This window comes from Xylocopa sonorina, unplaced genomic scaffold (assembly GCF_050948175.1).
Source record: "Xylocopa sonorina isolate GNS202 unplaced genomic scaffold, iyXylSono1_principal scaffold0014, whole genome shotgun sequence".
Lineage (NCBI taxonomy): Eukaryota > Metazoa > Arthropoda > Insecta > Hymenoptera > Apidae > Xylocopa > Xylocopa sonorina.
This window is the reverse complement of record NW_027490090.1, coordinates 1,650,913-1,676,437: the sequence shown is the minus strand read 5'-3', so window position 1 is coordinate 1,676,437 and position 25,525 is coordinate 1,650,913. Positions and strand designations below refer to the sequence as shown.

Here is a 25,525-nt window from a genome sequence, read left to right as displayed (position 1 = left end):
CATTCATGAATGAAAATGTCTTCTTTAATTTCAAATTTCGCGTGAAAATTGTTCTAAATTTAACAAAGTAATTATTTCTGCGATTTTATTATTCAATTAAACCATATTTGCCTTTTAAACGCGTACTTCATTTTGAAAATAATTAATACGAGCTTAGAAACAAGAAGATTGTTAAATTAATAAATAATTGTCGAATTTTTACGCGTACTCCATCTTGAAAATGATTAATACGAGCTTAGAAACTAGAAGATTGCTAAATTAATAAAGAATTGTCCAATTTTTAGTAACTTTATGCCTTTCGAGCAAATTTGATGAATTAGAGCGTCAGACATTTTGTTTTTTAAACATTCATGAATGAAAATATCTTTTTTAAGCTTGATTTTTGGGCGAGAATTATTCTACACTTAACACCCTCTCGAATGCACCACCTAACCATGGAATTCGTTAATTTGTGCACGTGTCGCGAGCAGGTTTAATGGCGGAGGCCTTGTACGGATCGTTGCTCCAGTTGTTGATGGCGTAATATAACCTTAGAGGACAACGTGTTCTCGATATTGTGAGACGAAGACGAGGATGTGGGGGTGTGGCAATGGACTGTGGTTAATTCGCGAAATTTACCTCCAAAAATCCTCAAATTTCATTTAAAAAAAAAGAAAAAAAAGAATTCTAATTCTAAATTGAACTCTGAAAATATCTCAACTTCATTAACCTCAAAAACCAGTAGCAAAACCTAATTATACAACCCAAATCCCAAAATACCCCAACCAAACTCAAACCAGAACCCAAAAACTCAAACAACAGTACCAAAACCTAATATTATGTAAATCAAATCGCAAAATACCCCAACCAAACTCAAACAAAAACCAAAAAAACTCACGCAATGCGAAAGCAGCTCCAAGGAGCGCCAAAAGCACCCCAGCGCACGTCCTGTCGATCATCTCGACTGCAGCAACTCCTCTTCAGCTCGATCCAAAATCCTCAGGATCAACGATAATAACCTCTGATCAACCAAAAACCGCTCATCGATCTTCAAAGCAAAACTGCTGCTCTGTCACTGGTTCAAAAAACCGCCAATCGAGATCGTCGAAGAAAACTGTTTCTGTTTCGTTCTTTTTTTAAAAAACCCGCCAATCGAAGAAAACAGTTTGTTTCGTTCTTTTTAAAAAAAACCGCCAAAGAAGACTGTTTCGTTTTTTTTTTTAAAAACCCACCAATCGCAGAAAACTATTTCGTTTTTTTTTTAAAAAAACCCGCCAATTGAGATCGTCGAAGAAAACTGTTTCGTTCTTTTTAAAAAACGCGCCAAACGAGATCGTCGAGGAAAACTGTTTGGTTCTGTTTAAAAAAACCCGCGAATCGAAGAAAACTGTTTCGTTTTTTTTTAAAAAACGCGCCAAACGAGCTCGTCGTCGAAGAAGACAGTTTCGTTCTCTTTTCGAGAGAGGATCGAAATGGATCCTTCGAGTTGGAGAGCGCGTGTCGCACTGAACCCTCCGAGGACTGGTTGGCTCTTAGTAAAGTTCGTAGGATCGGTTCGAAGAGCAGTCGAGGGACGCGCGTCGATGGAGATGGAACCGCGAGGAGCCCAGGCGGCGCACCGGATGCTGGGTGGGGTGACGCGGACTGGCCCAGATCCGGACACTTTCCGTGTTACGTACACCCGCTCTGCTCGGTTAAAAATAGGACTGCCCGCGATTTCTGACGTTAGGATCGAGGATTTTTTGCGACGATCGGCCATTGGTTGCGTTGCTATGCGTACTGCTAAAATGGATGGTGGGTTTTTGGTATCAATTTTAATCGAAAGAAATGGAAAGTATAATGAAAATAATGAAAATCATTGGATCGATTTTTCACGATTCTGCTATTAGGATTGCGATTTCTGGCTCTGTGGCGATTGGTTATGCTGTCACGCGAACTCAAAAATAGATGTTAGTTTTTGTTATTAAATATATAATAATGAGAATAGAAATTTTGTTAAAGGAAGAAGCTTGAATTTGTATTGGTAGATCGCGATTTTACTACTCAGATCACGAGGATCTACTAAGATCCTTCCCTCTTTAGTAATTGTTTGTGCCGCTATGAATCCCCAAAAATGGATATTAGTTTTTTGTTATTGCATTTTGTTAGAATAATGAGAATTTTATTAAAGAAACGAAACGAAAAGTGCAATTAAATTAATTTGTATCGATAGTTCACGATTCTACCATTAAAATCGCCATTCTTCTCTGAATTTTCCTAATTTCTGCCACAACACCACTCCAAAAGCACAAATTACTTTCCTCCAACCAAATTTAACATAAAAAATAAAAACTTTCATTAAAAAAAAGAAAAAGAAAGACTCCAATTGGACCAATTTTCGTATCTCCAATAATGCAAACAGCTGTTCTCATCGACCACAACTAAATCCAACATAAACCAGCCAATTCCATCAATTTTACGAACACAATTACATTGAAATATCTCTTCTCAAGACAAAACAAGAAACACAGAAGCAACAATCACGTTTTTACGAACGCTGGCTCTCAACGTGGCAATCGCGAGTGCGTTTAGGAACGCACTTCGAAATTCAGAACTGCACAAAATTAAGAAAAGCTCGAGTGCTACTAAATGAATTATTTCTCGCGTTATTTCCGGTTAAGATCGACTTTGGACCCAGCCAATCAAGGTGAAGCCATCAGTGCACCGTTTTAGAGTGTTTTTAGGATCGTCTGATGAGCAACCTGGGAATTTTTTCGAACAACTGTTTACTGTTCTGATTGGGACAGTTAGAGCGATTTCTGAGAACCGTTTTTTCGACTGTCAATGCTCCTCGCATGTTTTAAATCGCGATTATGCAACAGCAAACCACTCGAAGTGAAAATAAAAACAGAAATTCCGTGATTTTGTTATTGCTATTAGCGAGAAAAATGGTTTTTAGTGGAAATTTGGTACCGTTCTTGGTTTGAGGGATAATGTGAAATCCTGGGGGAAATTATGTATTGAATTTTGTTCAGTTGGAGCTTTCTTGGGCTAATTTTTTATTTTAGAAATATTATTTTGCGATGAGTATGCAAGGTTTGCTTTTGACTGAGGAATTAAATTGTGAGATGGATGGTAGAATTGTTAATTAAACGGAGAATTAATTTAATATCAATTATTTATTAATAATCTAGTTTTACAATTTTTTTTATAATATTGCTGATCTAATTTATCCTTAATAATTTAATTCTACAATTTTTCTTTGTAATGTTGTTCATCTAATTTAACCAAACAAAATCTAGTAATTTTTTCCTAATAATATTACTAATTTAAGTTAACCTTTCTAAGTTCGTTTCTTGACCTAGCCTAACCCATTTCAACAGAATAAATTATTGCTCTGCGTGGGACTAAAGTTTGATTAGCGATTGAGCAATTCTACTTCTGCGTTTTAACCGTCAATCAACGCTTTTATCGTCACTATGTTTACATCGTCATTGGGTAATCCCCAGAGATCCTCGAAGGACCATTTTCAGTTCTTAAATACTCACGTTTAAGAACGCATCTTAATACATAAAAATTCGAAATTAATCCTAATAATTTTGTAAAATATTTTTATAATAATAATATCAACCATTGTGGCTAAAAATGAGGAACAATTACAGATCCTCGATGGACCATTTTCAGCTCAGAAATAGTTGCGTTTAAGAACGCATCTTAATACATAAAAATTCGAAATTAATTCCAATAATTGCTTGAAATATTTTTATAATGAAAATATCAATTGTTGTGTTTAAAAATGAAGAACAATTAGAGATCCTCAAAGGACCATTTTCAGCTCTAAAACACTGGCGTTCCTAAACGCATCTTAATACATAAAAATTCGAAATTAATTATAATAATGACTTAAAGTACCATTATAATAATAATACCAACTGTTGTGGCTAAAAATGAAGAAAAATCGACGCGTTGGTTGCACGTATTCTTGTCTGCTTTCGAGAGGGGGCGATTCGAATCGCGTGTTTGAATCACAGCTGACTTACGCGAATGCTTTACGACCGTCTGGCTCGAGTAATTTCAATTATTATCCTTCTGATCGCCTGTGCACGCATTTACCGGTTTGCGAAGTCCGTTGGATTAATCAGCGACGCATGCTAATCACCGTTGCGAGTAATAGTGTTACGTCATCGAGAGAATCGCCTGTTATTCTCGCGTTCCGTTAAAAGCCATTACGAATTCGCGTGCCTCTTTTTTAATAACAAATATTTCTTCTTGCTAGCAATTTTCAATTTTTATTATTATTATTTTATTTTTAATAACAAATATTTCTCTTACTAGCAATTTTCAATTTTTCTCGTTGTTATTTATTTTTATTAATATATTTATTTTTATATTATTCTTTTATTTTTATTGATATATTTATTTTTGTATTATTATATTATTTTTATTACACATATTAGTATTATTATTTTTCTGGTTTATGGCCACGTTTGACATAAGGTTCGAGCGTGTTCCACAATGCAGCAGAAATTTTTCTAAATCGCACGATCGAGGGGATTACCTAAAAAGGATCGACATTTTTGTAACTGAATCGAGTCGTGAGAACAGAAGGTTGTACAATCATTGCTGGCTCGATTTTCTGATAACTGAATCGATTACTATTATTTCTAGCTAACCTAGAAAATGCATAGAACGTTCCAAAAGCGATCCATTGTACAAAAACACTCTACAAAAATTGTACAGCATTTTTTATTGCATAAAATTCGAGTTTAATCGACTTTAAATGATCAGAATATTAAAAAAAATCGATTACAATTAATTTCTAGCTAACTTAAAAAATTCATAGAGTGTTCTAAAAGTGATCCATTGTGCTTTAAAAAATTGTACAGTATTTTTTATTGCATGAAATTCGAGTTTAATCGATTTTAAATGTCTAAAATATTTTTACAAAAAAATTCTTAGGAAATTCTATGGTCCCCATAGATGAAAAAAAATAGGTAGTAAAAATAGGTTCTTAGTTTCTCCAACTATGGAGAACGTTCTCTCGAAAATTGACCAACAAAAACTGTCTCCAAATTTCAAATTCTCGCAGATCAAAACTCTCAGAAGGCTCTCACAGGTTTCACACATGAAAAAATAGACAATCGTCGAGGCTTTGCGCAATTATGAAACGCGCTACCGGTGCGTCAGCCAGCACAGCTCGAGTTTTTGTAAAAGGCGTCCAGCTAGACGCCCACTAGGAGGTGGCTGTCTCCTTTTCAAGCCTTTTTACGGCCTCGACGGTTTTCCAGAAAGGCACCTTTCCCTCGCAGACCACCGTTGGGCACGTCAGAAACGCTCGCAGCGCCACGAATGATGGACGCCAGTTATGCTTTCCTCTTTAAATCTCTCCAAAGTCGCCAGAAGCATCGAACGAGTCGCGAGACAGCCTTTTTTTTTATATAAACGCTCTGATCGATGGAAATATTTATCTTGAAAGTTGTGCAAGCCCATTTTCTTCCGTTTCAACAATTATCAATATGTAATTTGATTATATAAATTTCTTTTAGTAGAATTTAGGAAAATTAATCTGACAATTAAAAAATTTTGGCCAATTATGCGAAGTCTAAGAATGTTTGTATCAATTTATCAATGTGTAATTTGATTATATAAATTTCTTTTATTTTAATTTTAATTTTACTTTTACCTTTAGTTTAATTTTAATTTTATTTTTATTTTTTTTCTATTTTAATTTTTATTTTATTTTTATTCCTTTTTGTTTCAATTTTAATTTTACTTCTTTTATGTATAATTTATTTTAATTTTATTTGTTGAATATTTTCTAATGGGTTGTACGTTCTGAGAAACTTTTTTTTTTCTAATGCATGGGATTGTTGGGACACGCATGATTAATAGAAATAATGAATGACACGGAGCTGCAGCACCCTGAACGAACCTGCATTGCCAAGGTCTTCAATGATGCAATCAGCTGGGAATTTCACAGGATAATTCATGCCACGTCCATTCTGTTCTATTATTATGTATGCACAATTCTAATTTTCCTGATGGAAAATTAATTTTCCATAGAACTTGGATCTCATTGGCAAAAAAAATAAATATAAAAAATTTTAAATATTAAATATGTAATATAATATAAAATAAAAATATGTGTATATATTGAACACACAGTGGATTTAGAATAAATAGAAATTGAATAAATATTTTTATTCAAATTTAATTAAATTTAAACTGAATTATTTTCTTCAAGCTCTCACTAATTTTTGTTCAAGTCTAAATAAATTGAAAATTAATATTATTTCTTCTTGCAATTTTTCCAATATTATTCCATCATTTTTATGCACAAATTGCTATCAAAAAAATTGCAGAAACGTTAAAACAGAATTCTGAAGAAATAACAAACTCAGAAAAATTTTTTCCAACATTATTCCATCATTTTTATGCACAAAAAGCAATAAAAAAAATTGCAAAAATGACTCTAAAGCAACAATGAAGATCCAAGTATGATAAAAATGATCGTATCGAGCTCTAAACATTTTTGTCGACTAACATCCGCACGGAAATGACAAAAGCAGAGGTCGCCACGGCATTCTGCGACGATGAGGCCCAACAATTTCGCAACAGCGTCCTTCGTGGCTCTCGACAAGCGTTCTGAAGAGAAAAAAAGAAGAAAAGAACGACTTATTAAAAGACCTTCCACCTCGAATTAAATTACTTCCGTCTAAACACACAGGTCGACCTCGCGTTCGTGAAATTACGACCAATTTTTCCACCAACTGCCACTAATTGCACAGATGTGCCTTTTTGCAAATTTTCTTAAGTCCATTGCTGCGTGCTCGTCCTTGTTGGTCGATAAATTCATTTCTAATCGACGATGGATAAGAAAAATCGTGCCACGCACGTGTTGTTTGCTGAGACTTCAAAGGATTCCTTCTCACCTTTCTCTAGCGGACGCAATTAAGGAATACAAGCGTTCCTTAATGGGGTACGTAATGGCTGACATTTCAGATAATTTTCCATATTCGATTATTTAGTTTCTGGTTTGTTTTATTTGAAGAAATGTTAGTCGATAATTGAGAATTATTTATTTTCTGGTTAGTTTTATTTAAAGAAATGCTAGTGGATAATTGAGAATTATTTATTTTCTATTTATTTTGAATTGAGGAAATGTTAGAAAATAAAATGTTTGAAAATAATTCATTTTCTGTATATTTTTATTTTAAGAAGAAATTAGTGAATGCTTGAGAATTATTTATTTTTTATTTATTTTTATTTGAAGAAATGTTAGTGAATTCTTGAGAATAATTTATTTTTTATTTATTTTGATTTGAAGAATTATTAGTGAATGCTTGAGAATGCTTTAGAATTTTGAAAATTCGAAGGAACTGAAACTGAGATAAAATCGATTATATCAGCATCTTAACGAGGAGTTAGCGAAAGTAATCTGATTAAAGTCGCCAGCGAACGTTGGTCCCTTTGGCCAAAGTATTTCAGCGAGTCGTGTCCGTTTTCGTTGGCGCATAACTCGGTCTTATTAAATCGTCGATGGGTATAACGGTTGGCTGAAATCGTTTTACGTAATCGATTCGTGATCCACCTTCGAACGCATTTCGCTTTTTCGCATTCCGTGGCACCCGAGATGTCCGCCTGTTGCTCTCGAGACTTTCTCCGCGCGGTTACGTAAGCCACGTGCGCGCCCAGCACCCCATTTTCAGTGGCCACGGGTTGCTTTCGGCCACGACAGACCTGCGAAAATCGTTTCTTCTTTCAATAATTCCCTTAAAGTTAAATTTAACTAGAGTTACGAACCCTGTTCTCTTCTTTTTCTAATAATATCTAGAGTTTTTTAAATAAAAAAGTTATTTAAAGTTATTTAAATAAAAAATAAAAACTATATAAAATTAATTATTAGCTTTTCAATGAAAATTGCCTTATCAATGTGAAATAAAAAAAATATATTCATTTATATATAATAAATATATTTTACGTTTAATTTAAAAAAGTCACAATCAATAAAAATACAATTAAATACCTAGAATTCTTAAGAGCAATTATATTCTTCAAAAATTAAATTTTTCAAGAAAAGATATAACACAATTTGGGTCATATCAAGAATAATTACATTTCTCAAAAATTCAATTTTCACATTTAAATTTTGCAATTGAAGATAGAACAAAGTTGAGTCACATCCATCAGCTATTTAAATGACTATAACTCGTTCAATTCAAATCTCTGAGATCGCGATCACAATCGCCAACACCACTCAACAGCCTCCACGACTTCATTCCACCTGGTCGTTAATTTCATTTCCATCGCGACGCCAGTGTTACATCACTGGCTGCTCAATTAATCGTAAAATTATTCTCTGGAAAGTTGAGTCGATCGAGGGTACGTCAAGTTCTCGATCCACATCCGTTTAGATCAGCTGCAAAACGAAAGGAGAGCGAAAAGTTTCACTGTCGATGCTTCACAGATGACTAACCACTCAAACTTCAGCTTAGAAATGATTTCACGATCGAATGACGATCCTAATCGTTCTCAGAAGTCATTAAAAATTATTCTACAATCAATTTCTCGTATCCATTAACATTAATTTGTCACCAGAACGTGTCAGAGATTATTTGTTCTCAGAAAACTTGACATCAAAAGAGCAATTAATCATTTTTAAGCAAATAGAAAGCATTAAAATGATCGTGAAAGAGAATTTTTCGTTATTTTAGACTGTTTTGATTGATACACGACTGTTTGTAGTGCGCAGGATATTTAAATTTGTTTTTTTTCTGAAAGTCGGTTCATACGTGACCTACTTTACCTTCAATGAACGAATGACGATCCTAATCGTCCTCAGAAGTCATTAAAAATTATTCTACAATCAAGTTCTCGTATCCATTAACATTAATTTGTCACCAAAACGTGTCAGAGATTATTTATTCTCAAAATAAAGATTTGTCATGGAAAAATTTAAGTCCAGACAAGAGCAATTAATCATTTTTAAGCATTAAAATGATCGTGAATGAGAATTTTTCGTTATTTTAGGCTGTTTTGATTGATATGCGACTGTTTTTAGTGCGCAGAGTATGTAAATTTGTTTTTTTTCTGACAGTCGGTCCATACGTGACCTACTTTACCATCGACTAGCCAGAGGCGCGCGAATGTCCACTGAAATTGACGTAAGCTAAAAAAAAAGTGAACGAGAGCGAAGGAATCCAGTTTTCGATGGTCGAGAAAGAAAGTCGTTGCGAATTGGGCGTGTCGTGGCTTCGTCCCGTTTAGAAATCGGGAAAGGAGGATCTAGGGACGACAAGGAAGCTGCGTCCAGTGCTTCACATCCGGCTATTTCGTCTGCTGATCTAAGCGGTGAGTTGTTTTGTTTTGAGAAAGTGTGTACTCGAGAAAGTAAAAGTGTTACAGTTTTTTTTTATTTCTTTTTTTTTGGGTTGGACGTTCTGATTTGGATTTGTGAGTTGAATGATTAATTTCAAGCTTTGAAATTCAAATTTAAATAAATTGTAAATGAACTATTTTCAAGCTTTAGCGAGAACTCAGACAAATATAAATTTTCAGAGCAGAAAAGAGTAAAAATAATAAACCAAAGATTGTTTAAAGAAGTTTCAGCACTTTTAATATAATAAAGAAGCTCATAAATGACTGAAATCGCGCGCCAAATTTAAACCAAGAGCCCAGTGGACCATAAAAAACGCGAGAAGTACAAAAATTCCAACTTCATTTAGATACGAGCGAGTCGCCTTGGGTTTTATTCGATCGGTTCTGTCCTCGATCACCTCGATAAAACGGTATTATAGCGTTTACGCTATTGCTGGGCATATTTCAGAGCTTAATTGGTCCATCAAGGGTGTCAAGGCGAAATTGTACCCCAGTGAAAGTGTCACCGTGCCTCTTACTTCGATTTCTTCTCTCTCTTTTCAAATCGGACAGCAAACAAGCCTGTACTTCCATCGAATCGCGATAAAATCCACTTTTCTCTAACGCAAATCGCTTAATCGCCACGCTCGATCATCACGCTTGGCTGAGCACCACTGCCAACGAGCTTCTGAGAACCTTGACTCGAGGCAGTCGCACGATTTCAACGATTAAGGCCATTGAATCGCGTTTAGACGCGATTTTGCAGCAACTTGCGTGCGATAATTCGAAAATAATTGGTGGGTCACTGTGATGCAAATGACGGTTATAGCCGTCGAAATTTTTATTTTGAAAAATTGTGGCAAAATTTGAGAATTTTCACTTGCAAACGTACAATTTACACTCGATTTCGTCTGACAGTCATAAACAATCGAAAGAAAATGTTTCTGAGGGCGATCGTGAAGTGAAAAATGTGCGTCAAAGTAAGAAATGGCAATTGTGTTTGAAAATTGGTGAAAATATGGCACCTCTGTTTTTTAAATTGCTTGAAAAAGTGGTTCATATCGAAGATCAGGGTGGAATTATTCGTAGACCAGCCCTGCTGCACCAAAATGACTCATACAAAGTGAACTGAAAGCAAAAATGCGATTCCAATGAGCAACAGTGAAACGTTTTCCTGAGAATCGAGCAGTTAGAAAGAAGAAATACTGTCGACTGCAGTTCCTGCTCGCTGATTCATCAAATGCACAGAGAAATTCGCCATAAACTACGTCTGATAGGCGGGTCACCCACCAGGACTTAAATTCCATCGACCACGCGAGTCGTAAATTCTTCAGACACGCTTTACGTCGAATAGCAGCGAGAAAAGAAGCGAACAGGAAGCTCTGCTTCGAAATACTTTTGCATCGAACGATCGTGGAGAATGGTTTCTCGTTTGAGCGACCAATGCCGTCGTTTTCAGCGTTTTTTTCGCCAACTATCGAGAGCAGTGCTCGAGGCAGTCGTATGCGGCCATTGCCTGCAGCGCCATCGAGCGACAGCCATGAAAAGTGGTCCACTAAATTCTAAAAAATTAGAGTAATCCAATTTTACTGATGTTACGGACCATTAAATCGCGTTTAGACGCGATTTCGTAGCACCTTGCCTGCGTTAATTCGAAAATAATCGATTACAATTGGCAACAATTGTCAGCCACTGACAGCGTCCACAATTGTGCTCGTAATTATGAAATTTGGATTATTTTAATTATGAATTTCGTACGAAAATGGTGTTTTTTAAGTTTGAGTTGACTTGGAGTGACTCTGCAGTCGACTGTAGCTTTGTCACTGTCACTGTTGCTTATTGGAATCACATTTTTGCTTTGAGATCACATTGCATGAGTCATTTTGGAGCAGCAGGGCTGGTCTACGAACAATTCCACTCTGATCTTCGATATGAACCACTTTTCAAGCAATTTAAAAAACAGAGGTGCCATTTTTTCACCAATTTTCAAACACAATTTCGACGGCTATGACCGTCATTTGCGTATTCAAAGATCTGACGGCTATAACTGATTTGTTGCGATCGTTTTTTGGGCGTATTTGAGGCAGAATCGAAAGTAAATCGAAAGCATTCCACACGAGTTTATCTGACGAAGGTCTGGGTTAACCGTCCGCCAGCCTTGTCGATTTGACAATGGCCGTATCGAGTCGCGAACCAGGCGCCAGGGTGGATTACGTAATCTCTTTGGATAGAACGCGCTCTAACTCGACAGCCACGCTCGTCAATCCTCGTTTACACGCGATGAACGATTGCTTAATTGCGCTGCGTGAATTATTCAGCTCCTCTATTCAGAGAGCACTAAACAATGCAGTGATTTCAGTGTTGCGTTGCGTAATTCGCGAATTTATGCGATATTGAAGCTGAAAAGTCTTCGAATTTTCTTGTGCAGGGTGCTTGCAAGTCTTGGTACGACCCTGGACAATTTTTATGCAGATTTTTTGGTTATTTTGATACATTTTTGGGACATTTTTTAAGTGCAGGGCTCTCACAAGTCTTGATACGATTTTAGAAAATTTTAATTAACTAAAAACCACTCACTTGTGTCCTTTAAAAATGATAAGAAGAAGAAATCGAGAAGTGTTCTGCAATGAGAAAATTTATGAACAACGATTTAGTAAGAAAAATTGAAGATTTGCCTTTTTTTTGCTATTTTTATGTGAAAAACTGTTTTTTTCTCTTTAATAAAATATTTTGTACTCAAAGACAAACATAGCAATCAAAATGGTGAATTATTATGCGAGTTTAAAGTAATATTTGGATAATTAAGTATGAGTGTTGGTAATGTAGGTATCCAAATTACCATTACTCTGTTTTTTCGACTTTAACGTTAGAAATTTCTTTTTTTTCCTACACGTGGACTTTATTAGCAATTGTTATTTGGTTTTTGAGCTATTTTTGAGTTCAGAATTTCCAGAATTGGAGTAAAATGTAACTTTTTCTTCTTTCAACAATTTTTTATTCATATTTTGTTAGAAATTTCTACTGTAAACATGTTTAGTGATTGATTGAGTGGTTTCAAGACTATTTTCTGTTTCAAAAAACGATGAAAATGTTGAGGAAGGGTAAGAAAAACGTATTTTAACTAAGATTTAGGAAGAAAGATTGAAGATTTGTGTGTGCAAAGCTTTCTAATTTCTAAAGAAAAAGAAGAAGAAGTTGAAGAAGAAAAAATTGCTTTCTTGATACTTTTGTTGAATTTATCTTTCACCAAAATTAGAAGAAACAATTTTGTTCCTTTCTTTTTGAACAGAACTTAATTTAACCTACGAGAAAGTAGCTTTGTTGATATTTTTATTGCGTTTAGAGAGCACCAATGGCTCGTTAACGCGTTGGACGTTGGCACGCGCAGGAGCACATCGATCCTTTTTGTCACGAAATGAGTAATCGAACGGAATTGATTCATTCGTACGCACGTAGGGTTAAGAGGGTATTATAACGAGATTACACGAACCAGAGAGAAGGCTGAATGGGTCCTTGACATGATTAACTCTTGTTGTAGGTGGACCAACGCTTTCGACACGCTCGCGTTGATCCTGCTTGTCCTTTCCTTTTCATTCCGCGAACAAATTCGCGAGCACAGCAAATTAGCCTGTTTAAGATTAACATACTTTCGAAGCTGGTCCCGTTGTCCACTCGATTCGAAACGAACTACTAATTCTTTTTTACGAATTTAGATTAAGGCTGAACTTAAGTTAATTTAATCTGAAGAAAAAAAACTGGTTTCTTAGTTTGTTGGGGGTTTATTGGGGGGCTATTGATCGCAATGAAAATCGAAATAAAAAAGAATATTTTCAGGTTAAATAACGCAGACGCCATTAAAAATGTCCATTTTCGCATCAATTTAATTTTTAAAAATTCTCGTGAAATGTTTTGCCTCAAAAATGTCGACAAATTTCATATTTTTTATGAAAAATATTTGTTTAAAATTTATTTGAGGTTACGCAGAGTCGATGTCGACTCGTAACGAACCGAAAATCGCTGGTTTAACCTCGGATTAACCTGTTCAGAGACTGTTGGGGCGCATAAATTTTCTCAGGACAGGTTTATTCGATTTTCGTTGCGAATTTTCGTGTCACCTGGTGGATCGCGCCAGGTTTCTGATTAACCATTGTTCCTACGCATTCTGAGAAGCGCGTTGCGTCCGCAGATCGAAATGGGACATTGGTAACGCTCGCGCGGAATACGAAATGGCCATTTAGATCATCTTCTATGATCCAAGATGGCTGAGCGAATTCTGGAACGATGCGAGGCTTGTCATCTGTCTCTGAACAATCGATGACAGAATCTTTAGCAATCTTTAATTACTAGCAGCAATAAAACATTGTTTATTGCAGGTTAAACATTTAAAAGTAATTGTCCATCTTGTACGTCCTTGTAGAAACACAATTAGTGCCTTTTTATTACAACTAAGCTGCTTGTGATTGCTTTTTCTGTCCACGAAGGTGTTTAGTGGACGATTTCAATCGAAATGCGTTCCGCAAGTCATCAGAAAATGCTCGAGAGGTTGTCTGCCATCTAGTGTCTAACAAAACTTACAAAAGTACTCGTTTAGGGTTTTTAAAAATTGTAAAAAAAACTCAAAAAGTATTCTACAATAACAAAATTTGTCATTTTTCAATTGTGAATCGCAAAAAGCTTTCTAAATTGGTCACAGAGATAAAAAAAAATTGCAGAAAAACGCAAAAACTGTTCTACAAGGACAAAATTTGGGAAAAAAAATTTAATAAGAAAGATTGAAGATTTAGAAAATTTTTTCTTTGCATTTACAAATCACAAAGCCTTCAAATTAGTCACAAAATTAAAATGAAACCCTCAATGATGACAAAAATATTTCTCAAATCGAAATAACAACAAATGGAATCCAAAGAATTGCGAAAACTGATTCCTCAGAGGCCATTGTCGTCGCCCAAACGACTCGACTTTCGTTTTCGTTCCTTTATTCTCCATATTGGACATGGCTGTGCCCATTTCGTGACTTACTTCAGTTATGAAATCGAAATTAAGCGGATTTTTCGTGTCTATCGCGGTTTCGATCTTGTCAGATTAGATTTAGCACGTCTGCCATTGTGTACGCCTCCAAATAAGGCGTCACCAGGCCAATGACAGCAGTCACGTGGCCTATAAGTGACATAATAGATGCCATATTTGATTTCGAGATCAAATTAACCTAATCAAAGTTTGCTGAAATTGTTATCAGGTCGAATTATCGAAAAAGGTTGTTGCACAACTGCTTTGGTCTTCTTTACTTATCTTACTTATCTCTACTTTACATACCACAATGCTATAATTCTCTATTTTACATACCACAATACTGTAAAATTTTCAAAAACAATGCTCAAAAATCGAATTACCCCAATCTGTACCATACCACGAAACTGTACTTCTTTAGTTTACACACCATAATACAGCAGTTCTCTGCTTTACTCATCACGATACAGTAGTCCTCTACTATACCAAACGAGAACCCTACAATACCAAAAGGAGACCCTTTTTACCTACTTCAGAGGACACCACCATGTTCATATCTTCTGCCATGGACCGATATCTCATCTGACGACAAAAACGGATGCGCAAAACCTCTTTACACGGTCACAAAGTACCAAAACCGAGCAGTAACCCTCTACAATACCAAAAGAGAGCTTTTTTATCGACCTCAGAGGACGCTACCGTCTTCTCGCGTTCTTCCACGAACTGATATCGCATTTGACAATAAAAGCGCATGCGCAAGACCCTTCTACGCGGTCACAAAGCCCCAAAACCGAGCAGTACTCCTCAGTTCTCTGGTGGCCGGTTTGAGAAGGACTGCCACGAGAGAAGAAGCGATCCGCAATTAATCCAACTCGCGCCTGCGTCCCTTTAAACGCGAACCAACACCACAAATCGAGCCTGGAGACTTAAAAAACCACCATTCTCGACGATGTCCTACTGCGTTCGAGTCCTTCAGGGCCAGGTACGACCATTTTCGCCAACCACTTCGACCTTAAAAAATAACCATCTTCATTTTGACCTTATTGCCAAGGTCAATCGTATCGTTTTGGAGCTGCAGACAATATCGATCGCTTTTAGAACACCCAAAAATGCGATTGCCTTGCTTGAAATTGCTTTATTTGTGGGCAGTTTTGCATTTGTTGACGTGTTTTTTGGAAATTTTGAGGTTTGAACGCTATCAGTGACATTGTTTGAGAGAAATTGCGCATTTTGAAGGTCTCAGATGATTTAGTAACGCAGATAAGACACGAAGATAAGAATGAGAGATAATTTCGCGTGTTATGTAATTCGTCTCGAGGTGGTAGATATGGTTTGCTAGCTTTTTGCGAGTTGATTTTAGGTTAGGTTGACTGACATCGCGATGAGACTTAATAAATGGCGGATGGAATTGGAGAGATGATTGCTGTGTGTGTGGTTGTTAAGTTGTGATTGTGTTTTAATTTTTTTTTGCAGGTTTTTACCTGAAAATTGTGATGCAATGCGAGAAAAATTTTGATGATGATCCAGTATCAATTTTTTTTATTTTTTTTAAGATTCTAATCCAAAAATTATGCTCCAATCTGACCAAAATTTTCACTGACGATCGATTTTCAATTTTTTTCTTTTTTTTTTTATTGAACATTCTAACCTAAAAGTTATGATCGAACGTGACGAAAATTAGGTTCATGCACAAATTACATAACTGATAGACGAGCCATTTAAACGCATACTAAAATGCAACTATAACATAGTTATTCCTCTATCGCATTCTCGAGTCGTTATTTTTACTGAGTTGTAGTCAACGATACGTTCAAACAGCGTTTAAACAAGAATAGAATGGCGGGTGGAAATATTTATAGCCTCTGCTTATCTCTAATTAAATTCTACTGTCAATAAACGTTCCACGCGCTCGTTATGTGCCTTCTAATTACGCAAACCGTGTCAATTAACTTTCTTTCACGATGTTTCGCAATTTATTTACGAGACTCGTTCGTTTCCTTAAAGAAAAAAAAACGCGGCTACGATTCAATTTGAATATTTGAATAATCAATCAATCAATTAGTTAATTAATTGTTTATCAATTCTCGCGATTTGATCGCGAGATTCGTTGTTTTTCTTCAATCAGACGCCACTTTGTATTAATTGGAATTTTTACACGTTAATTAAGTAATTGTTTAACTTTATTTTACGATGTTTTGTAATTTATTTACAAGATACATGTTTTTTTCTTTTTTTTTCTGGTAAAAAGCAAGTTTGAATCAATTCGAATTTTTCTATATTAATTTACTAATTAGTTTAGCAATATACTAATTGGTCAACATTTTTTTTACGTTGTTTTGTAATTTATTTACAAGATACATCGTTTTTCTTTCTTTTTTTTAAGTAAAAAGCGACAATGAATTAATTTCAATTTGTCCATATTAATTAATTAAATAATTAATTGTTTATTGTACAGATTGGTAGTATTTGCAGTTGAATAAATTAATTGTTTAATTTTCTTTTACTATATTTCATAATTCATTTGCAAAATCCATTATTTTATTTTGTTTTATTTTTTTTTTTTAGATAAAAAGTGGCTTCAAATTAATTCGAATTTGTGTTTATTAATTATTAATAAATTAATTGTTTATTGCAGAGATTGGCTGTTTTCACAGCAGACCTCCAGCAACGATGTTTCAGCGCGAGCGCTTTGAATTTTGCCGCCCAAAAGGTGGCCATGTCGAAATTCGACTCGAACAATTATCTTCCGTACAACCAATTGGAGGAGAACCTGAAAGTCGTCAAAAGAAGGTATTTTAGAATACTTTTTAAGTCTCAAATTAGAATTAAGTCTACTCGTCACTCGAGCGGGAAATTTGAAATTTGAAATTTGAATTGTTGCAGATTGGATCGACCATTGACTTTATCAGAGAAAGTGTTGTACTCTCATCTGGATGAACCAGAGAAACAGGACATCGTTCGTGGCACAAGTTACCTCAGATTGCGACCTGATCGCGTGGCAATGCAGGACGCCACTGCTCAGATGGCAATGTTGCAATTTATCAGCTCTGGTAATTGAAAATTTGAAGAAATTTGGACGTACAAACTTTATAAATCCTATAATTTGGACTTTACACTGCAATTGTCCTCAAATTTCGCAATCTGCAACTTAGAATCCTGCACAATTAACCCTATAACCCCTACCCACATCAGAAGATTCCTTATTGGGGTCACAAAACTGCCTTAAAAGGAAGATAGAGTAGAAATTTGGACGCACAAACCTTACCATCCTGGTGATTTCGATATTACACTGCAATTGGACTCAAATTTTCCAATCTGCAACTTAGAATCCTGTAAAATTCCCTCTGCAACCCTTGTCCACACCAGAAGAGTCCTTATTGGCATCAAAAGCAGCCCTAAAAAGTGTTCTACGTCCCACAGGACTGCCAAAAGTGGCAGTGCCCTCAACAATCCACTGCGACCATCTAATCGAAGCCCAAATCGGCGGTGACCAGGACTTAAAACGCGCCAAGGACATCAACAAAGAAGTGTACAACTTCCTGAAGACAGCTGGCGCGAAATACGGCGTTGGTTTCTGGAATCCTGGCTCTGGGATCATCCACCAGATCATTTTGGAGAACTACGCGTTCCCTGGCTTACTGATGATCGGCACTGACTCTCACACGCCCAATGGCGGCGGTTTAGGCTGTCTTTGCATCGGCGTAGGTGGCGCAGACGCTGTGGACGTGATGGCGAACATACCATGGGAGTTAAAATGCCCCAAAGTGATTGGAGTGAAGCTGACAGGCAGTCTGAAGGGCTGGACCAGCCCCAAAGACATCATCCTAAAGGTTGCTGGCATCCTGACAGTGAAAGGAGGCACTGGAGCTATCGTAGAGTACTTTGGACCAGGCGTGGACAGCATCAGCTGCACAGGGATGGCTACGATATGCAACATGGGGGCAGAAATTGGTGCCACCACCTCGATCTTCCCCTACAACCGTCGAATGCAGGACTATCTGAAGGCCACTGGTCGTGCTGACATTGCAAACACTGCTAATCAGCACAAAGACACCCTTTTGACTGCTGACCATAACGCTAAGTACGATCAGGTCATCGAATTGGACCTAAACACCTTGGAACCGCATGTGAATGGACCTTTCACACCTGACCTGGCTCATCCCATCTCTAAACTGGGTGAGTGCAGGCATTGCTGACCAGTTGGACTGCTTGGAATTGCAGGAATCGATGAATCAGTGGCGACACAGTGTACATTGTTTCTAATTATTGTTGATCAGGTGAAACTGCCAAGAAGAACGGCTGGCCAAACGAGATCAAGGTTGGGCTGATTGGGTCCTGCACGAACAGCTCTTACGAGGACATGGGTCGATGCGCGAACATCGCGAAACAGGCTCTGGACAACGGTTTGAAGGCGAAGTCCACGTTCAATGTCACGCCAGGCTCTGAGCAGATTCGCGCCACCATCGAACGCGATGGGATCGTAAGTTTGCTTCGAAAATAGTGGTGCGATAAGAAATTCCGCGGCTGAGGTTGCATAGTTTCCTTGGAGCAGCGCCAAGCATTGGTACACAACAAGAGACGCCTGCCCACGCCAGTTCTTAATTTGGTTTTCGATATATTTCCACTGTGGGTGGGAAAAAATAGCTAATTGGCGTGGGAATCTTTGACATACCTTATCGTGCAATAGTTCAATAGTTTAGAGTGCTTAAAACATATTTTACTATGCCAAAAGCTAAAAAAATGGCAATCCCAATAAGAGCAGTAAAAATTCAGAGCAGGCATTACTTAAAACTGTCAGAATCCTTTTTTCTCTTGAGTTTACGGTTAAAAAAAAATTCCAAAAGCACAGTGCAACCCAGCCAACCATACAGTAAGCTAGAAAATATCTTTTTAAGTTCTACAGGGTGTTAAAACTGAAATTGACGTATGTCACAGGCGAAAATCTTGCGAGACTTCGGTGGCGTCGTCCTGGCGAACGCTTGCGGGCCCTGCATCGGCCAATGGGATCGCAGGGACATCAAGAAAGGCGACAAGAACACAATAGTCACCTCGTACAATCGAAATTTCACGGGTCGAAACGATGCCAACCCGGCTACGCACGCTTTCGTCACCAGCCCTGAACTTGTCACTGCCCTTTCGATCGCTGGCAGGCTAGACTTTAACCCAGTGACCGATAAACTGAAGGCCAAGGACGGAAAAGAGTTTCTTTTGAAAGATCCGTACGGTTAGTGCCAGTCATTCGCGTCTAACTAATTACAACATCGATTGCAATGCACTCAGACCACAAAATGACTTCTAATTTACCCTTAAACAACGTCAATTTGCTTCTGACCATTTGCATTTCGATGCAGAATGGCAAAACCTCAAAATTGACCACCCAATTAACGCGACAGAGTCTCAATTTGTTTCAAATTCTAATGAGTTGTCTACTTTTGCAACTCAGTCAGTTGAAATATGCATGTTAGCAACAAAAGGCACCAAGATGGCTGCCAGTTAGGCGGTAATTAAACGCAGACGTTTCACAATGCACCAGAAAGGTCTGCGTTCAGAATAATCGCGGCTGACATTGGCTGTTTACAGTATTAAAAATACTGTGGACCGCCTCGTGCCAAATTACACATCGCGTTGTGTAAATATTCGTCAAACTGATTACTTTATCTGGCTCGTTAATTGCTCAATCGCAGCAGATCGCTCGTACGACCATCAAAATGAAATTGCTTTTCTGTAAAACGACCAAAGTCCTTCGTTAAACTTTCGCAAGATGTTTTGTGGCAGCGAACTTTGCTCGCGACGAATCAAAAGAGCAGTAATTAAGAGCACAGACACCAAAGTGACATCTGAAGTGCTTGGATCAACAAATTTAGCTGCTTATCTGATAAAAATCGCTCGAGAATTGATTACAAATCGTGTTTTTCCAGGTGACGAGCTGCCAAATCGCGGTTTCGACCCTGGCATGGAGACCTACGACGCTCCACCAGCCGATGGAAGCAAAGTGAAGGTCGACGTGAGCCCAAAAAGCGAGCGACTGCAACTGCTGGAGCCGTTCGACAAGTGGGACAAGAAGGACCTGACAGACATGACGATTCTGATCAAAGTGAAAGGCAAATGCACGACAGACCACATCTCAGCGGCTGGTCCATGGCTGAAATATCGTGGCCACTTGGACAACATCTCGAACAACATGTTCATAGGGTAACTGCAGTCAAACCCTGCCCAAAACCACCGTAAAAGCACTCCAACTGACCCCAAATGCATTTGCACAACCTTTCAGAGCTGTAAATGCAGAGAACGGCGAGATGAACAAGGTGAAGAACCAATTAACTGGCGAATGGGGCAAGGTACCAGACGTGGCAAGGCACTACAAGAAGAATGGCGTCAAATGGGTGGCAGTTGGTGACGAGAACTACGGAGAAGGTTCGTCCAGGGAGCACGCAGCTTTAGAGCCAAGACATCTTGGTGGCAGAGCCATAATCGTGAAGAGTTTCGCTCGTATCCACGAAACGAACCTGAAGAAACAAGGTCTGCTGCCTCTGACCTTCGCCAATCCCAGTGACTACGACAAAATCGAGCCCACTGACAAGATCAGCCTGTTGGGGTTGAAGGATTTGGCTCCTGGCAAGGTATTCCTTGATTTTAACCACCAGATTGGTTGAAATGAATGTTGTAAACGCTGATCTGACCCATTTTGACCATTTTCAGCCAGTGAAAGCAGAGATCAAGCACAAGGATGGCAAGGTGGACAGCATCACACTGAACCACACGATGAACGAGCAGCAGATATCCTGGTTCAAGGCTGGCTCTGCCCTGAATCGCATGAAGGAGATCGCCAGTGGCCAGTAAACGTGTTCGATTCGATCAAGAAGACGCTGAACAAGCGGCCACCACTCGAGGAACCATAAACGATCTCGTAGTTTAATCGTCGTGCGTGCCCAAACGTGGCGATCGAGGGCCACGACTAATTTTCCAGGTAGATTTGCGTTACGTGACCGTGGAACGTGGAACATGACGTTCCAGGACGAGAGAAGGGTTGCTTAGAAATAGAAAAACCACGAAAACTGAGTAAAAACAGGATCGTCGACGCGTTTTCATCGTCTCGACGGATGTGTTGGGCTGGCAGTAGAGGCAAAAGGCGAGCAATTTGGGCTTTTCGAGCCAGCTGAAGGGTTTCTGAGGACTGTAAGAGGTTCTTCAGGACCACGTGGCGCATTATCGCCTGTTGGTAACGCAGGAAACTTCCACGTGTCGATAGAGAAGGCTGTCGCAGCTCGCGCACGCCAGCGTGTTCATTTTTAAATCGTGTACAGAGTCGTGGAAATTGGTGTGTCGTGGTTGCACGCTTCTCTGTCGGGACTGAGCCTTCTGTACATAATGCATCGTTCACAATGTAGGACACAACCGTAATTGTATAGCTTTTTTAGATACCACTAATTACGATCGTACGTTATCATTTCCTGTTAATTATACGAGGAATAAATAAAATGTTTAAAGACAGCCGTGCTTGGTCCCCTTTTTTCAGTCATTTCTCGACTTTTATGCATCGATTTGTCATGAAAATGCACAGAAAATGTCGATTTTTGCTTTATAATTGAATAACAATAATTCATTTTTCAACTTTTATGCATCGATTTATCATGAAAATGCATAGAAAATGTCTATTTTTGCTTTATAATTGAATAACAAATACTTCTGGCTCGGAATGAAAATAATTAAATCGAAAAAACGATAAATTTCAATTCCCAAAACCCATTAAAAGTGATTTATTGTGCTTTTATGTGATGCTTCTTGCTGAAATTTATAGTTTCAACGCTTTCTACTTTTGGTTTCATTCATAAAACACAGTTAATGTCTGCAATAAATTTAGATTTGTCGTTTATGGCCAATTTTATCCTTCATTGGTGTCGATAATGTAGGTAATCGCAATTTTTCTGAGACTTGCAGAGTTATTGAAAGAAAATAGCAATCAATTACTTTGATTCTGGTCTGAAATGACACAGAAAATATCCATTTTTGCTTTATGGTTGAGTAACAAATACTTCTGGCTCGAAATCAAATTAATTAAATCGAAGAAACGACAAATTTTGTTTAACAAAATACATTAAGAGTGATTTATCGTGTTTTGTTAGTAAACAAGTTTGGTTTCATTCATAAAACACAGTTAATGCCTGCAATAAATTTAGATTTGTCGTTTATGGTCACTTTAGTCTTTTGTTGATGTCGATATTGTAGGTATTCGCAACTTTTTTGATGTTTTTAGAATTATCGACAGAAGAAACCAATTAATTAAGAAAATTCATGTTGCAAACCTCTGTTTAACTTCAAAATTATTATAAAAATCAACGTCTCAGCCTTTATAATTCAAAAAAATTATGAAATTATGTACAGATGAGGATAATTTTAAGGTAAATGACCGATAAAGGAAGATTTTCTGTCAAAATCAGCAGAGAATTGCTCAATAAAGATGTAGAATTTTATTTTCTATTACCAGCTGATGGAAAAATGATGGTAGTTTCATGTCACCCAATATAAAACTCATTTTTCTCTTCTTACAAGCTCATTAATTGCTTTTTCTCATCAGAAACTCAATCTACAACAAAATTTTCTCTACAAATTACATTTTCAATTGTTTGTAGAGGACAGCAGAGCCTTGGGTGCAGCAATGGGTGCCCCAACCCACCTCCCAGCGTCACATATGTCAAAAGTATCGACTTTTTAATTGAAAAAGACGACTCTTTCTGCACTCCAACTGCATGAAATTTAATTAAACGAGTTTTGCCAGTCGAAATTTCGATCGCTAATTGCCTGCAATGTTTAATGTCGCGTCAGAAAACGAGACAATGCGACACGTCGGATAATTAGCTCGCTTAACTGACGTCCTCTGACAGGGAAAATTCGAGCCACCCGTTGTCTTTTGTCCTGAAACTGGCGACGCGTGCCAGAAAATCGTGGCGCATGCTTCGTTGCTACGACGACCGATTCTCACAACAAATAATCACGTAAACCGTTTCTACGATCGTGTCAGTGACTTTGTGGCACGTTCAACGGCGATTTTTTCGTTTTGAAGCTGAAGTTTTAAGGTTTGAGACGAGTAGAATCGTTGTAGAGGGTTTAGAATGGCAGTTGAGGGTGAATTCTTTTTGTCGATCGTTGGATCGATCGAGCATGCCGAGTTCTACGATACCAACAATGCTTACTGCAAGTATGGCTTCCATTTTGGTCCTGAATGGAGCGTCGTTGCTGTGAGTAAATGAAGTCTAATTATTTTTTTTATTTTTTTTGGGTGATAATATCGACTGTATCGATCGATCAGGGTATCGAAGAGGGTCTGACACAGATGTGTAGATGCAGCAGTGATCCACGAAATTTGGCTGTTTGGAATTTTCCCATAGATGTCACGTTTAAGAGTAGCAACCCTTATGGATGTGAGTAAAGTTGATTATATTTAATTTTAATTACTTCTTTTTTAATTCATGGAATTTTTTTTTATTTTTGTGGATGCAAATATAAATTAAAATCGAACATTTTTGCTATTTTTGATCCTTTCTGGGTGCCATTTAGTGTTGGCACAGAAAATGTTAATTATTAAACGAAAATTGTAATTTCACTGGTGAATATTTTCTCGAATATTAAATAACAAATGTGACGAGTTTTCTCTGAAATTAAATTACGTCGCAGGGCCTCAGTTAATAATGTCGATCTACGGGTTGGACACTTTTGGTCATGACGTTATCAGGGGATATGGAGTATGTCATTTGCCACTGAAAGCGGGTCACCACGTGAAAAGGTATTATATTGTAACCGGATGATCGTTTGGTATTCCAGCATTTTTTTCAACCTAATTACGTCACACTGTGTAATTAAGTTTATCAGTGGAAAGCCGGTTTATCCTTTGTGCGAAGAAGGCGATCAGAAAAATTCGTTTGCCATCGCAATTTTTATTCTGGGCTTAAAATTAAGATCAGGGATTTTTTTAGAATTTTATCAGAAAAAAAATTCGTTTGCCTTCGCAATTTCTTTTGCAATAAAGTAGACATTTTTATTTTGGGTTTAAAATTAAAATCAGGAATTTTTTTAGAATTTTATGAGAAGAATTTGATCAGAAAAAATTTGTTTCCTATCGAAATTTCTTTTGCAATGAAGTAGGAATTTTTTTAAAATTTTATCAGAATAAATTCGTTTGCTATCGAACTTTGTTTTACCATAAAGTAGAAATTTTTATTCTGGCCTTAACTTTTTTAGAATTTTGTCAGAAAGTTTATAATAAATTTCGAGAAATATTGTATATTGTGTCAAGAATTTTACTAGGAATTTTGAACAATTTTAATTTTATATAATTGTATTTATAATTGTATTTTATATAATTGTAATTTTACCAAAAATTTGCAAGAAATTTCTACTAAAAAAACAATTACACATAGCACGATAAAATTCTACAGGGTGTCAATATACACACCAGAGTCCTCCTCAACGCTGCAACGATTAACAGCCTGGTTAACCGGAAGAAGGCCAGAGTTAATTGATCCAACGATATTAGCCACTGGTGGTGGAAGAGAACGTAAGTAAATATTCCAAAAAATTTCACTTAAAACTTCAAAACCAACATATACAAGACCAAAAAGAAAATTACAATAGTGTGCAATATTTTAAGTTCCAAGATTCTATTTTCAGAAATAATAATTAATTATTATTTTCATCGAGTTAATATCAAACCAAAATAATCTATCGATCCATCTTCCTCAAAAAAACCCAACGACCATAATTAATCATGAATACCAACAGTCCAACAGTTAAATAACGACGCAGAGAGGACTCCATTGAGCGACGACCTTAAATTCCCAGGGGTGTAACGCGAAATAAAACGGTGCGAACCTCCGTAGACGCGGTTCATTCTCTCCCCAGGGCTCTGCTGGAACCGTCGTCGAAGTTATGCGCAGCTCCCAGTAATAACTTCCTTTCTAATTGCAGTGACGCGCATGAGGGTGGAGGGCATTGTTACGGTTACGTTCGACGCTGTGCTGAAAGATTTCTTCGAGTTGGGCTACAGCAACGACCAGCGACAGAGGAAGTAATGAGATTCGACGTGAACGCCTCGATTACCACCACCTCCAAGTTCCTGAAGGGATAAAAGAGGGACGCCATGGAACTTATAACGCGCTCTGCGATGGCTCGAAGAACTAACTGTCGATTTTATGGATAAATAATCATC

At 37.3% G+C, this 25,525-nt stretch overlaps 2 protein-coding genes across 2 annotated transcripts; both read left to right on the top strand.

Moving 5' to 3' along the window:
- The first annotated feature begins 15,197 nt into the window (after positions 1 to 15,197).
- On the top strand, positions 15,198 to 21,204 carry LOC143431669 (putative aconitate hydratase, mitochondrial). Its single transcript, XM_076908587.1, has 9 exons — positions 15,198 to 15,304; positions 16,958 to 17,112; positions 17,206 to 17,372; positions 17,743 to 18,498; positions 18,600 to 18,802; positions 19,258 to 19,546; positions 20,241 to 20,514; positions 20,594 to 20,942; positions 21,022 to 21,204. Exons 1-9 carry the CDS (start codon positions 15,272 to 15,274, stop codon positions 21,160 to 21,162), a joined length of 2,367 nt encoding a protein of 788 aa, XP_076764702.1. The 5' UTR covers positions 15,198 to 15,271; the 3' UTR covers positions 21,163 to 21,204.
- Positions 21,205 to 23,432: 2,228 nt separating this feature from the next.
- Positions 23,433 to 25,399, top strand: LOC143431865 (B9 domain-containing protein 1-like). The gene is made up of 5 exons (XM_076908846.1): positions 23,433 to 23,558; positions 23,630 to 23,741; positions 23,995 to 24,103; positions 24,756 to 24,874; positions 25,285 to 25,399. Exons 1-5 carry the CDS (start codon positions 23,433 to 23,435, stop codon positions 25,386 to 25,388), a joined length of 570 nt encoding a protein of 189 aa, XP_076764961.1. The 3' UTR covers positions 25,389 to 25,399.
- The last annotated feature ends 126 nt before the right edge of the window (positions 25,400 to 25,525 follow it).